This window comes from Crocodylus porosus, unplaced genomic scaffold (assembly GCF_001723895.1).
Source record: "Crocodylus porosus isolate Cpor-Errol unplaced genomic scaffold, CroPor_comp1, whole genome shotgun sequence".
Classification (NCBI taxonomy): Eukaryota; Metazoa; Chordata; order Crocodylia; family Crocodylidae; genus Crocodylus; species Crocodylus porosus.
Window position 1 is genome coordinate 44,278,828 of NW_017728949.1, and position 15,072 is coordinate 44,293,899.

Here is a 15,072-nt window from a genome sequence, read left to right on the forward strand (position 1 = left end):
TAAGTCTAGAATTACCAGGGCCAGGATTCCACTGTGATAGGTCACTACCTGAATCTAGCCTGTTGTACTAGATATTTTCAGAATTGTTAAAATATGAACACTTTAAAGCGAGGGTCAATTTGAAGATGAGCATCTCTATCAATCCAAAGAAAGAAAAAAGATGTTTTATTGCATATTCTAGAAGTGTTGAGATCAAGGATTTTTTTACCTCTCTCGATCCTCAATATTTCTATATTAAAAGTATTCCACAAAAAAAATTACAAGTCACTTACTACATCAGACATGCTAAAATCATTTATGTTCTCTTCTTTCTCCCTTTTTAAATGTTGTATGTATGAATTGACTGCTCATGAAAGGTGCCAACTTGATCCTCCATCCACAGAATAGACATCATGGTTTTACGCACATTCCAAATGTCCCAATGTGTAGGCACAAAGAATGTATGCTGTTGGTGCACATTCTTCATCTACTGCTGAAACGCAGCTTCCTCTGACATGGAACATGACAGTTTAACACCACGTAACAATTCTATCCAACAGCTTTAGGACAGAGAGAAAAGAACACCATATCCAATTATACCTGCAGGAGAATTTAAGTAGGCAGAGTGCTCTTACCCAACTTGGAATTTGTCCAGGACATCAAGGCTAGCACTCCTACTCTTGTGAAAAGTGTCATATGTTGTTAAATTTCTTTTGACAAACAAAAAGGTGCCTGCAGAGTTGAAACTATCTTAGAAATTAGATCTTTTGGATGGACAAGTGTTTTACAAACAGCAAAACATGGGAAAAAAATTACAACCTGCTGCTTAGTACCCAAATCTATGTCCATATGGGTGACACTTCAGCACAAAAAGTCCATTTAAAATAGACCTTTCAATCTTCCCCATCATTATAAAAAGTAGCAGCTGTTTAAAATATTATTTCTAAGACAATCTTAGCACTCCAAGGTATCACCAATACATAGCCTGGCATGATGACAATACCCAGATTGCTGAAAGTAGGGAGTCTGCTTTTATGGAAAAGGTAAATCTGTTTTTATTTAATACTCAGTTTTCTAAAATTTTCTTTTAATACTCTTATTTTATACCATATAGGACATAAAATACGAATACTGAAAACTTCAGAAAACTATTTAATATTTAATAAAAACAGAGACTTACCTTTCCCCCATTGGCAGACTCCCTCCTCTGGGGCTGATATTAGGAGCTATCAACATCATCAGCACAGTCCGTGTTGGGATGCCTCAGAGGGGGAAGACTACAATCCTGGGTGGAAATGAAAGGTTTAATTAAAGAATCATTTTGCTGAAATGCCTCTGCCTCTAGTGATGTCCATTCAGAGATCTGGCAACCTCTGGACCAAAGTTTCCTACTGCCCTGTACCAATTCACTGCTATTAGGGAAGGTGCTATCATTCTAGGGTCAGCTGTCTTACTTTTTTTTTTTTTTTTTTTGCAGAGGTCCATCAATTTTCTCAAATTAAAATAAGTAAAATTTACTTTCTCTTTCCTCGAAAACTCCATCCTCATTCTCTTGTTTTCTAAAATTGTGCTGCTTCCACATCACCATTGGCAAATCCACTGTCTTCTGTCTCGGGAGAGCAACTTTAAAGTCATCCTCAATGACTTTATCTGTCCTCTTCCTACATTTGTGAATGTATATATATACCTCCAAGCCCTTGAAAACTATCATTTATTTTTCTCCAGCATTTCTATCCTTACTGTACCACTGCTGAAACTCCAGATCCCTTTGCTCTGCCTTCCCAGTCTCTTGGCTCTCCAGACTGTCTGAAATTCTCAAAAGAATCAATCTTCCTCTCCTACAACCATCGTAGTCCTTCAAAGATGTAGCTTTGCATCTCAAATTCAAAATCTAAATCCTCACTTTCAACTCTTTCCAGAACCTTGTTCCTGCCTTTCTTTCAGCTTTCCAACAAGTGTTCTGTTCTTGAACCCTGCTGACTACTGACAGCTGGTCTCTTTCACACTAGCTTTCCATTCTCCCATAATCATAAGCATCATGCCACACTAATTTTAAAGAAAGGCAGTTATTTGGCTACTTAGAATATCAGACCCTATGCTGGTCATTAACCATTGTCAGTAGCACCTTTTCAACATAAATGACTTCTCAATGAAATGTGTAAGAAATAGATGCCCTCCTACCTCCAAAGACATGAGAAAGTCCTGAAGCACTTTCACTGACCTCAAGGGGAAAGTTGCTTAAGTCTAAGGATTGCAAGATTCACCCCACAGAGGTGAATAATTTAAGCCTATTGTATGGAGTTTCAAAGGAGAATTCATTTGAGTTCCTTCTCCTACAGATCTCTCTTTTCTTAATTAAAATGTCAGTAGAGTAACCATTTAGGTAAGACCAAAAAAGATCAGAGGGGAACCACTCTTATCTGACCCAAACATCATTCACACTGCACACTCATTTGAAGGAAGAAGCTGTTAGGAACAAACAAGACTTCAGCTTTGTTTTTAAATGTTTTCTATTTTTAAAATGTGTCATCTACACAGTGACAACGGAATATTTAGTTACAAGCTCCCTAGCAAAAGGAAGGTCAAAACATAATCCATAAGCCCTAAATACTGAGTTGGTGGCACTAGCTCCATCATGAGCTGCTGTTAAAAACTCATTCACTTGCTGTTCTTCCAAGTCAGTACTCATTCCCTTATATTTGATGTCTACGTCACATGCAGCGCCCCCAGTGCTTGAAAAGTGAATTAATATTCTTAGATACTTTAAAATAAATATAAAGCAAGAATGATAAACCGAGATCATTACTTTATAAATACCTTTGGTGGTGCTGCTTAGTTTCACCCTCTTGCGCTTGCCCACACCTTGGCTACCATCCTGGTCCTCCTGAGGTAGGGGGAAGAGTTTAAAAATTGAAAGCTGCATATATAGTTGGAACTGCAGAGAGACTTTATGCTCTCTAAGTTGCTTCTAGTTTACTTATAAGGCTATAAAACAAAAGGCCCCTGAATATATGCAGGAAGAGGACAAAACTTGGTCTACTCATAGAATCTGGGACTCAATACAACTTATTAGAAAAATACAATTAAAAAAAAAGTATTTCTACCCTCCAGACAAAGAGCAACATTGTTGTTTGTGAGATGAAACATTTTTAGCTATTTAATTGTGCTGGGTACTTGCCTTTCTTACTGAAATTAAATGTCTAGGAAATAGTTAAACCTACATAAAATACCTAGATGCTATACATATAACTAAGGTGGATTTATTACATATCTATAGGAATTTTTCAGCCTTTTCTGTCTTTTCCAACACCATAATGACTAAGAATCAGAGGGAAACACAAACTAGAAGTTGTCCAACCATTTTACAATCAAGTAATGTATTCATTCTTAGCAGCTCTAAATAGTTAATTTCAATTAGAGGAGTCCAATAGTATACTGGTAATTCATATTTATACAAGTGCTTGTTATAGGAAGCTCTCAAAGTACTTTTTAAATGAAAAGCCCAAGTCCTATGAGTCCAATTTCAGTTAAGAACATCATTACCAAAGTTTTACAAAGAGTCAAGATGGGGCACAAGCAGAGGAAGTGACATGTACAGCAGATTCATCAAAATGGAATTATGGAATATGCAAAGACCATTATAGACAGACATGAGAGATTCCACAGGTACATGAACTGTCAAAAGATTACTGTACCAATATTTCATCTATCTCAGTTTGCTAGTGACTATATCCTTGGTTAAATGGATAAGTAATGTTTCCCACAGGGACTAATCTCAATGGGAGGTATTTAATGAAATAATAAAAGTATCCATCTTTTTTAAGTTCTGCCCCCAAAGTGAAAGAGAATATTTTGGTATTGCTTGGTTCAAAGGATAGAACTGGTTAGTATGCACTAACTGAGGGAGAAAGGTCACTGATGCCAGAATGACAGGCCCTGAAACTAGCCCTGAGTGCATGCCCTAATGCTGATCTCAGAAAGCAGCAGCATCAGAAGTCAAGAGGTTCAGTTAACTAAGAAACTGTGACAATGTGAATATGTGTACACACAGTAGAATTGGGATAGTAGATTTTAGTGTCTAAGTCCAATATTCTAAGAAAAAGACTGCACTGCCTCCTAGAAAAACAAGATCAATGGATTTCAGTCTTCCTTAGAATTTCTGCAAAGTGTGACTTCATCCATTAAAAAAGTTAAGAGTTAGAATCTGTTTGGAAAATAAGGTACAGCTTTTCAGAATAACATTGAAGACTGAATATTTTCTTTCCTGAAATGTGTACTGGGCATTTAGGGCATTTGTACACATGCCTGCGCTGCAACACCAGGCACTTTTAAAAGCACCTGGCGCATATATTTGTATAAATGGAGAAATGCACGTCAGCACTGAGAAAATGATGATGGAGTGCTTCTCATCTAAATCACATCAAAGGCAGCTGTTTGTAGCCAGTCCCAGCTCTGGGCAGCTGCAGCAAGCAGCGGGCAGGCTGCAAACAGCTGCGCCAGACTCCAGAGCCCCAGCATCAGCTCCATGCTGGTGGCAACTGCGCGTGGACCTCAGGACAGACAGCAGGGCAGCACAGCCCGCCCCAATGTGCCCGTGCAGTTGCCGCCAGCATGGAGCAGATGCTGAAGCTGTGGAGCCCAGCACAGCTGTTTGCAGCCTGCCCGCTGCTTGCTGCAGCTGCCCAGAGCCTGGGCCGTCTACAAACAGCTGTGCCGGGCTCCGGAGCCCCACCATCACTTGTGCCAGGAGCGCAGGAGAGACCGGGGTTGCACTGTCTCAGGCCCCTCCCACACTGCCCACTCCAACATGTGGTGCACATACCAGTATGGAGCTGATGCGGGGGCTCTGGAGCCTAACACAGCTGTTCGGAGCCTCCCGGCTGCAGCCGGCCCTGGCTCTGGGTAGCTGCTGCCAGTTGGGAGCCTGGGCTGCTCCCAGCAGGCAGCTGGGACACTGCAAGCCCATCTGGGAGCAGCCCAGGCTCCAGCGGCTACCCAGAGCTGGGGTAGTTGCTGACAGCCACAGAGCCCGGGCTGGGAGGCAGGGGCTCTGGGTGCAGGGCAAGGGGCAGCAGAGCTGAGGAGCAGGGGTTTTGGGTGGCGGGCAAGGGGCACAAGCAGGGTATCCTGCCATGTACCCCCTACCCTCATTTTTTTTTCTGGCATGCCGGTACTGTGGCACCTTCCAAGGTAGGCATTGTGGTGTTTTTCGGCACTCTGACCAAAAAACATTACCTACCCCTGCTGTAGCTTTTTCTAGCTAGAGGAGCACAATAAGAAATTGTTTTAGTAACCTTTTTTTTTTCCTCATCTTTCTCTCAAACTATAGTTGCTTTTGCCTGTGTGACTTATTTTTTTCTGTAATTAAACCTTTTTTCTGGTTACTTACTGACTGATCACCTGTGGCCAACGTAATCACAAAGCAATTGATGCTTCAAGCATTCTTCTTCCAAGGAAGGGGGGAGCATGGAGAGGGGTCTCCTTCCCCTTTTTTTGCAAACCCAGGATAATAACCCCAGAGTGACAGAGCTGCCTCTGCTGCAGCTGTGAAGGTCTAGAAGGAGACTACAGGTGGCCAGGGGTGAGGTGTCACCTCAAAAACAAGATCTAGTCCATCCCCTAGATATGGCACAGAAAAGAGAAGCTTGGGCTCCAGGGTCACTCCAATATCTTAAAAACATAGGTTTTGTCACAAAATATACTTAACATGGAAGCTGACAAAGGTCTATACCCATTTTCCACTTCACAGAATTGTATGGGGAAGGCCCCCGCATGAGCTGATCAGCCCCGTAACAGAGCCAGCTCGAGAAGGGTGCAGAGCCTAGGACATCAGCTCATACGGGGACCTTCCCCCATCCCAGAATCAGGTCTGTGGGTCCCCACACGAGCTGATCTGCCCCAGCCCTGCTGGCCCCAGGCAGCAGCACCCGGCTCCTGTCATCCAGCAGGCAGATAGGGCCCTGCCGGCACTCCTGGTGCCAGAGTCCTCCCAGGGGTGCATGCCCGAGATCTGCCTGCTGGCTGACAGAAGCCAGGTGCTGCCGCCTGGGGCCAGTGGCAGCACCAATCTTCCCGGCGCTGAGTGCTGGTTGTGCCCATCTAGCAGGCAGATCAGGGGCCCGCACTCCAAGGAGGACTCTGGCATAGCTCCCGCAGACCTCCCAGGGATGCAGGCAAGTCCCCAATCTGCCTGTCAGATGACAGGAGGCGGATGCTACTAGCTGGGACTGACGCTGAAGCCAGTAAGCCTGGCATCAAAACTCAAAACATTTCAAAACTTTTGTAATGTTTCAAGTTCCCTCGTTTCGTTTCGAAGCTATTTCGAAGACTTTTGCTTCATTTTGATTTTGCTGTTTCGAGCTCAAAATGCATCGAAACAGCTTTGAAACAAAACACCGGGCAAAATTTCACACAGCCCTCATGCACAATACTGGCTTTTTAACTAGTTGTTATGATACAAGAAAGAGACCTTGGAGCCACTGTAGATAGTTCTCTTTAAAAAAAATCAGCACAATGTGCAGCAGCAACTAAAAGACAATAAAATGTTGGAAATTGTTTAGAAGCGAATACAAAACAAAAGAGAGAACATGATCATGCCATTATACAGATTTATGGTGTGCCCACATCTTGAATACTGCAAGCATAGTTCTGGTGTCTGCATCTCAAAAAGGATATAGTAGCATTAGAAAAGGTAGAGAAGGGCAACAAAAAGTATGGGGCAGTTGCCATACCAGATGAGACTGGAAAGGCTAGGGCTCTTCAGTTTGAAAAGAAAGCTGAAGAAGGATATGACAGAGGTCTATAAAATCATGAAGGGTGTGGACCAAGTGAACAGGAAACTGTTATGCATCAAGTTCAAAAATACTAGAACTAGGGGACACACACTGAAATCAGTAGGAGACAGTTTAAAACTAATATGACAAAATACTTTCTTAGGCAATGTGTAGTTAAAATGTGGAATTCATTGCCACAGGAGATGGTACGGGTAGACAGCAAGGTAGATAGCTGTTGAACAAAAGGGTTAGAGATGTTCCCTCTGGCATTTCTAAACCAACAATGGTGGATGCCAGGGAGGTTAATGAATAGGGGATAGATCACTTCAGATCGATTCAATGCACTCCCTCTAGCATTCACTTCTGCCACTGTCAAAAACAGGATACTGGGCTAAACAGAGCACTGGTCTGATGCAGTGTGGCACTTTTTATGTTCTTAATTTAAAAAAAGAATAATTCCCAACCATCACTTATTTGAAATAAATAAATAAATAAAATCCAATGATCTCTAGCAAACTTATTTTTGATAAAGCAGTTCTGCTTTGGTCTCCTTAGTGAAGGATTTCAACAGTAAAGGGTTATAGTGAGTGAGCAACATTAAAAGCTTTTATTTATCAACTTTTCCAAGACAAAGTTAACTGGATTTATAATAATTAATGTGTATTTCAGGTCTCACATTTACAAAAGGCTCTTGCCTTCTTTTTTGCTTGCTAAGAGGACTCTGAAGTTATTTTTACTCTCACTCCCCATTACTGCTCACTTCAATTCAGCTAAAAATATGAATGGGAAATTCAGAAATATATTTTTTAAATGTACTCAAAATTTTTTATTCATTTGTGAGTTTCTGACTAAACCACTAATATTATCAACTCTTTTTGCCATACGCATTTCTGTACAAGTCTTGGAACTAAATTTGAGTATGCCCACTCATACTCTTTGAGATTACATTTCAATGACATAACGGACATCTTAATTCAGACACCAGATAGCTGACTATGTAGGTCAAATCTTTCAGTTTAAAATGAGTCAACTCCACTGGTAAAAAAAGTAACTTTGCCAAAGTTTTCTCGGACAATTTCTATCTGTATAATGAAGAACAGAAATAATTAAGTATCTACAAAGTGCTACCTGACAGGCTACTTTGCAATCACTGCAATTCCAGTAGTTCCTCTCTCTGGAAATTTATAAACTATTCTCCAATCTCCCCTTCAGACCAATCCATCATCTAGGGAAACAATACTTGCTTCCTCTCCACAGTACTCGGACATTTTCCTAGTCCCCCCTCTAGTCTTTCCCACCCCACACAACCCATAATGAACACCATATCTGATCCCTAAGCTACCAAGAGAGCTTCAGTTTCCTTCCCGCACAGGAAATTAAGAAATAGGAAGTCTAAGCATAATTTTGAATTTAATTCAAGATGGTCTTTGATATTATTAAGATAAACTTGAATTATCTTTTTCACTTGATGTCAAAACAGTAATAAGATGGTGAAAGAACAGCAAGCAATACTTTGAAAAATGTCATCTTATAAATAGCACTGCTGAGAGCATAACAGATGCTTCTGTGTTGATGACAGAGGCAAACATGTGATACAACTTGTTGTAGGTATAAACAAACAAAAGATTTTTTCATTTCTACACCTGTTCAAATAGAATTCAGCATAAACAAACAGCCATTGCCAAAGAGACTGTTCTACCTCTCTCCCCCAAATGTCTGAACCAGAGGACAAATGGAAAAAGGCTGCTGTCTACACTTCTGTCATCTGAGATCAAGCTCAAATCTGAAACACTGCTAAAGACTTCACAACTGAAATTAAGTCCATCCGTAATATTTCAAGTAAATTAAAAACAAAACCTAATAGCTCTTTGACTATTCAGTTATTCCTTTTAAAACCACTTGCCTCCTCTGGCTGATTCTATATGAAGGCTGTCTCCTCCTCCTTCTACCCAAACTCCTTAGTAAACAAAGTCAAGTCTATAGCAGGGAATTGACATAAGAAAAAATTCCCTCTGTTGCTATCACCAATTCAGCTGCCCCCATGTTAATAACACTGGGATCTCCAGCACCCAAACTTGCTGACAGTGCTTTCATCATCATTTATATCAAGCCTGCTTAGATCAAGTTTAATTGGCAGGGTTCTGAAAATGTACAGATATATACATATATAGAAAAAAAATATATATATATATATTTATTAGTATTCCCTAAGCTGCTTGTACCAGTTCAACTGAAGTTGTGATAGCAAGGGATTTTTTTAAAGTTCCTTAATGCACCAAAGGCATAAGGAATCTGGCCCTGTGTGTCCCTACTAAGAGGTGTGCTCTCCACTGAACTAAGTGCAACAGTAAAGACTTGCAACATCTGCCCTTGTGTACTATCTTTGTTTTGTATATTGTTACACTTCCACTACATTTTTTTAAATAAATCTCACCTCATCTGAAGACTCTCCTTCTCCTGATGTCGCTGTAGCACCTGCTAAACCTTTTGAAATAGAAAAAATTCAAGAGATTTCCTTCACAATTCTCGTACTGAAGGCAGACAGTTTATGAGATTTAATGAACCTTACAGAAAACTGAATAGTATAATCTTAGCTACATCCATACCACTTCACACAGATCTTGCGAGCTCTCACAAGGTGAGCAGGATTGGGTCTGACACTACTCAGAGGAAAGGTCTCCAAGAGATACCCAAAGTAATTTAAGAAGTAGTATTTATGTTTTGGAAATACATCCCACTATACTGCTTCCATACACTGTGCTGGTGGAGGTGTGTTTTTTCAAAGGAGAGATAAGAGAGATCCTGACCAGACCTGGACATCAAAAATTTTGAGACTTTTATAATACTAAGGCTTTTGTAATACTTTGGTTGCTGTAATTGGTTTTATAGCCAATTACAACCATCAAATGCCACTATGAGTAATTACATTTTGCCTACTCAAATTCCACAAATATCATTGGAGAAGGATTTTTAATTCATTTTGTCCTTAAACTACTATGTTTAATTTTGCTGGTGCAGTTATGACAATTTCTGCTTGTTGATGGTGTGTGAAATGGCCCCTGTAAGTAGACTAAGCCCATAAATTGCATCAAATCTTGTATAAGAAACTAGAAAGGGCAGTTTAAAAAAAATCAGGTCTTTTGTTAAAATGTTATTCTACACAAACCTTGAACTGCTAAAGTGCTAGTTCCAGCTGCTTGCTCCTGGATACCACATGCAAGTTTATCCTCAGGAAATGCCAGTCCAGAGCCTTTCAAAGCAACGAGGTACTTTTCATGACTTTTCTTTGCACATGCATTTTCTCCAATACCTTGAATACATATTTAAAACAACATTAAATCAAACACACACACACATACACACAAGTACTTAGGTTAACACAAAAGATCTTCCCAAAGTTTATAAGACTAAGCCATTTAAAAAGTAGTCCACAAACCTTCTTTAAAAGTTATGACTATAAGCGCCCCTCTACCCCTTACATTTATGCCATAATTAAGTTTAATTACGGCATAAATGGAAAACAAGTCATAAAAATGTTCCACATATAATGTGAACCATTTTTATGACCGATTTGCATGGCTCCTTAGTTAGAACATGAAGCTTCTGTATGGGAAGTAAAACTGGCCTCAGCCTTGAAACAGCCCAGGGTCTCCAATCAGCCCCAAGACTGACAATCAGCTGATTGCCAGCCCGTTACCCAGCTTTCAGTTCGATCATGATCTCAGGCTTCCCCTGCACTGGCAAGCAGAAAGGATGAAATTGGGATCTGATCCCTGGTCCCAAAATAATGCCTCCTGTCATGCATGTATGACACGGCAGGAGGCCCAAATGCTGGAATTGGAATTGGGGCTCAGATCCCATTGCAGCATTAAATGAAGTTGTGCCATAGGCCTAAGATTCTAGGTGCAAGTCTAATGAGTTTCAATACAAAATGCAAGAATCCCTTTTAGTTCTTTACTTTTCTCCAAATCATGCACCTCCTATTTTCATTGAACCAGGAATGCTACTACTGTATAAACATAACAGTCCTTTAGTTCAAAAGACAATCTGTTTTGTAAAGTTAAAGCATATTTAAAAAAATAAAATAACAGACCTAAATTATGTCCCCACATTGTAATCTCTAAATTCTGATAAAGACTCTCCTGAGAGGTCCAAAAGCATCAAATAAGGAAAGCGATAACCATTATGCTTTTGGATCCCAATAAATAAATAAGTAAAATCAAGTTAAATCTGTGCCCATTGCAGTTAACCAAGACTATCACAAGATAGTGGACACTTCTACTTGACATTCATGTTGCTAACTCTCAAGAAATAAAATGGTATACACAGGGTTTAAAAACTCCATAAAAATTACCTAGGAAAAGAAATGGTTCCCTAACAGAAAAATGAAATTGTTTCAGGTATTTAAGCAAGATGTTAAGCAGGGGAGGAAAAAAAGACAAGATGAAAACATTTACTTTCACAATTATCGAGTACAGCTACAGCTTCACATGAATTCTTAAGGCCTTCTTGTACTCCACCTTCATTGAATCTGGTGTGTATTGAGAGGGGCTTTCCACTGTTGTAACAAAGGCTGCTGCCCTATTCCATGTTCCCTTCTTCTCAAAAGCAGGCTCTTCCATCTAGGCATAGTGTACTCAGGAAGCATGCCCACTTTCTGATAAAAAGCATTAAACTTCTCTCATTCAAAAGGGATCATTCATTGCACCTCAAAGATTCTTATAAGATATGAAGTTGGGGGAGAGGAAGAAGACAGAGAAAGCCAACCTTTCAGCAGCTCTCCCCAGTATTTCTCAATCAGGGAAAGAAAAATGCTGTCCCAGAGACTAGCCATCCACAATAAAAACAGCTTAAAGCCAGAATAATTCTTAATTTTTGATAGCAATATGAAGGGCATTTTTAGAGGACTGAAAAATGAGAGCTGCAGGCTGTAGTGACTGCATAATGTTTTTGATTGGACGGGGGGAGGAGAAAGGGAAAAGAATAGCATATGGCTTAGGCAGAAGGCTATTTTTCACTCTGAACAGAACATGCTATGGTCTCACGCAGCTCGGAAGGCCGCAGGTATTCTTTATAAGAACAGATTCTAAAACAAATGAGATACTTTGCCACATGGAAAGAGCTTGATGTTTTCATTTAGTAATATTTAAGCTGCCATATTTAATTTAAGACAGAGAGAACATACATGTCGCATAATATATTTATACAGTCAGTAAATCTCTGTTCCTGATCTTGACACTTATTAAAAAATGCTTATTGCAACTGTATATTCCTTGTAATATTACTTGGGCCACTAAAGACAAAAGACCTTGTTCTGTAGATCTTATTAAGTAAAATTCCCACCAGCTTTATGTGCCCTAAGAAAACCCAGACATATAACAACATGGCCAAGCACACAGGGCAGCTGCCATACACAGGGACAGCACGAACTTCCAGATGCCAATGCCAGCAGAATCATACAGCTGAGCAAAATCTACCACCAATTCAGATGTCAATTTATAATTATCCTTAAAATGCACATAATCTTTTTACGGGGTTTTGTGAAGTTAAATTTAAAAAATATAGGACATAGGGATAACAATGAACAAGTGTGACTTCCATTTATAATTTCTCATCATTTTTAAATTTATTAATAGAAATACAGGCAGTCCTCAGGACACAACTGGTTCCTGAAAACCGTGCCTTAAGTCAAAATGTTGCAACTCGGAACTGATTTTCCCATAGGAAACAATGTTCTAAATGGGGGATTGGTTCCTGAACCAAGGCCCGATACCCTATTTTCACCGAAAATAACCCAGAATTTTGTACCGTATTCACTCAACTATATAAAACAAATAAATGTAGCTATATTACTTGTCTCTTTGTATTAATTTATGTATTTATATTGTAAATAGCGATCATATTTATTTGGAAGGATTTCGAGGTGACTTTGTTGAATTTTCTGAAGGGTTCTTAGCTGGAGTCTTCTTAGGAGTCTTGGCTGCTTTCTTAAAGAAAGTGTGCAAGGAAGTTTGGACAGGTGTGCTCTTCTTCTGCTTGTAAATTTCTCTGTAGCAGCTGGATATGCCCCTATTTACTGATGCAGTATGTTCAATGTTGGGGTCATGTTCCTCACACAGGGACATGGCAGCTTCCTCAAACAGGGACATGGCAGCTTCCAAACACTTTTGTTGTCAAGACTTTACAAGGAGGAGCCTCTTGAACAGTAGGTGCATCTTCTTCCTCTGCCACTTTTTGCTGTTCCAATTCAATGAGGTCCTCATAGGTTAATTCTTCAGAATGGGATGCCAGTAACTCATCAACATCTTCTGGTACAATGCCTAAGTTGAGTTCTTTGCCCATTTCAACAACATTTTTGTTCACCTCTTCAACAGCATCTGTAAAGCCTTGGAAGTCAGACACAAACTTAGGACACAATTTTCTCCAAACACCATTCAAATTTGATTGTTTGACTTCATTCCATGCCTCACCAAAGTTCTTAACTGCTCGGTAAATGCTGAAGCCCTTCCGGAATTCCTTCAGAGTCAGTCCACCTTCCTTCTTAATTGCCCTGATGGCCTGGGCAAATGTGCACCTAACATAGTAGGCCCTGAAGGATGCAATTACCCCCTGGTCTGTAGGTTGCAACAATGAAGTGGTGCTGAGGAGCAGAAACACCACTTTGATGTCACGGTGCATGTCATCAAGGATGGTTGAATAACCAGGAGCATTGTCAAGGATTAACGATGCTTTAAATGTAAGATTGTTTTTGCTGCAATAATCCCTGACACTTGGCACAAAATTATGATTAAACCAATCCTCAAAAACGGTCTTATGGACCCATGCCTTAGGATTGTATTTCCATATCACTAGGAGAAATGCCTTGGAATGTCCCTTCAAAGCTCTGGGGTTTTCCAAATGGTACACAAGTAAAGGTTTACGTTTAAAGTCACCTGCAGCATTGGCACCAAGCAAAAGAGTGAGCCTATCTTTAGCAGCTTTGTACCCTGGCATGGATTTCTCCTCTTTGGCAATGTAGCTTCTGGATGGCATTTTTTTTCCAAAAGAGTACAGTTTCATTAACATTAAAAACTTGCTGAGCACAATAGCGATTCTCTTCAATGATTTCTGCCAATGTCTCAGAAAAGCATAAGCTACCTCTTCATCAGCACTGGCAGCTTCACCTGAGACCTCGATGTTATGCCAATTGGCCCTGGCTTTACAACACATAAACCACCCCTTACTTGCAGTAAAAGGCTCAGCATTAGAACTCTCCCCCTGTTGTTTCTTTAGATCATCATAAAGGCTCCCAGCCATTTCCTGAATGATGCCTAAACTCACAGGAGCACGGCATTTATTTTGATCCTCCAGCCAAATGATTAACAGTTTCTCAACCTTAGCAATAAGTCCAACACGCTACTAAGTTATCTCACAGTTGAGTGCATAGGAGCTGAGTCTTTAACATGCTCCTGAATTCTTGCCTTGACTTTCAGGATGGTCACAACAGTCATTCAGGGGATATCCAAAGCTCTACCCATTTTAGATGCAGTCTCACCTTTTTCAGACCTCTTAATTATTTCCATTTTTGCTTCCATAGTAATTGTTCTACCTTTCTTAGAAGAAGAACAATCACTTCCACTGGATTTATTCCACTGCCATTATTATGAGCAGTTTGGAAAAAGTATGGAAACAGCCACCCGGCTCAGCCCCAGAACTGCCTGCCTTGCCCCAGCAGGGGCAGCCAGGGGACCAAGCAGATGAGCCTCGGCTAGAGCTGCGGTTTCTCCTGTGGTCATCCAGCGCAGCCCTGGCACTGTCTGCTTCACCCCGGAGGGGGCAGCCAGGGGAGCAGTCAGACAAGCTGTGGCTTTTCCCACCACCCAAAGCCCCCACTCCTAGAGCCCAGTGCAGCCCCATCTAGGCAGCATTTGCCCAACCCCCTGTTCCAGCCCCAGCCTCCTCCTCCCCCCCACAGGGGCCCTGATCTGCTCCCACACAGCTCTTTCCTTCCCCCCGCCCCTTCCACTGAGACCTATATCCTGCACTCAGCATCGTAAAGTTGAAATCCATGTCCGAACTTTGAAACCCAGGTGTCAATTTACAAACATAGTAACTGCGGTTTGTCGAAACTCAAACCATCCTAAGTTGAGCACTGCCTGTATAAATAAACTCACCAGAGCTAAGATCTTTGTAGAACTGTTGATTGGTCAAAACCTGAGTAAGGACTGATCGCATTGCTCCTCCCATTTTGGTCAACTCTTCTAGAAAAGAAACGTGAGGCTCCAAAATCTGAAGGGTTTTGTGAAGGTCTTTTTCTGATGGCAGATCAGCAGCTGAAAAA

At 40.7% G+C, this 15,072-nt stretch overlaps 1 protein-coding gene across 1 annotated transcript in view; it reads right to left on the reverse strand.

Moving 5' to 3' along the window:
* The window catches only part of UBR3 (ubiquitin protein ligase E3 component n-recognin 3 (putative)), a 239,638-nt gene extending 224,566 nt beyond the window's left edge, over nt 1-15,072 (reverse strand). The window contains exons 1-4 of the mRNA XM_019553730.1: nt 14,906-15,072; nt 9,919-10,062; nt 9,187-9,236; nt 2,797-2,863 (exon numbers count right to left, since the gene is read on the reverse strand). Coding sequence (XP_019409275.1) covers nt 2,797-2,863; nt 9,187-9,236; nt 9,919-10,062; nt 14,906-14,978 — 334 coding nt within the window. The 5' untranslated portion in view covers nt 14,979-15,072. The remainder of the gene's footprint in view (nt 1-2,796; nt 2,864-9,186; nt 9,237-9,918; nt 10,063-14,905) is intronic.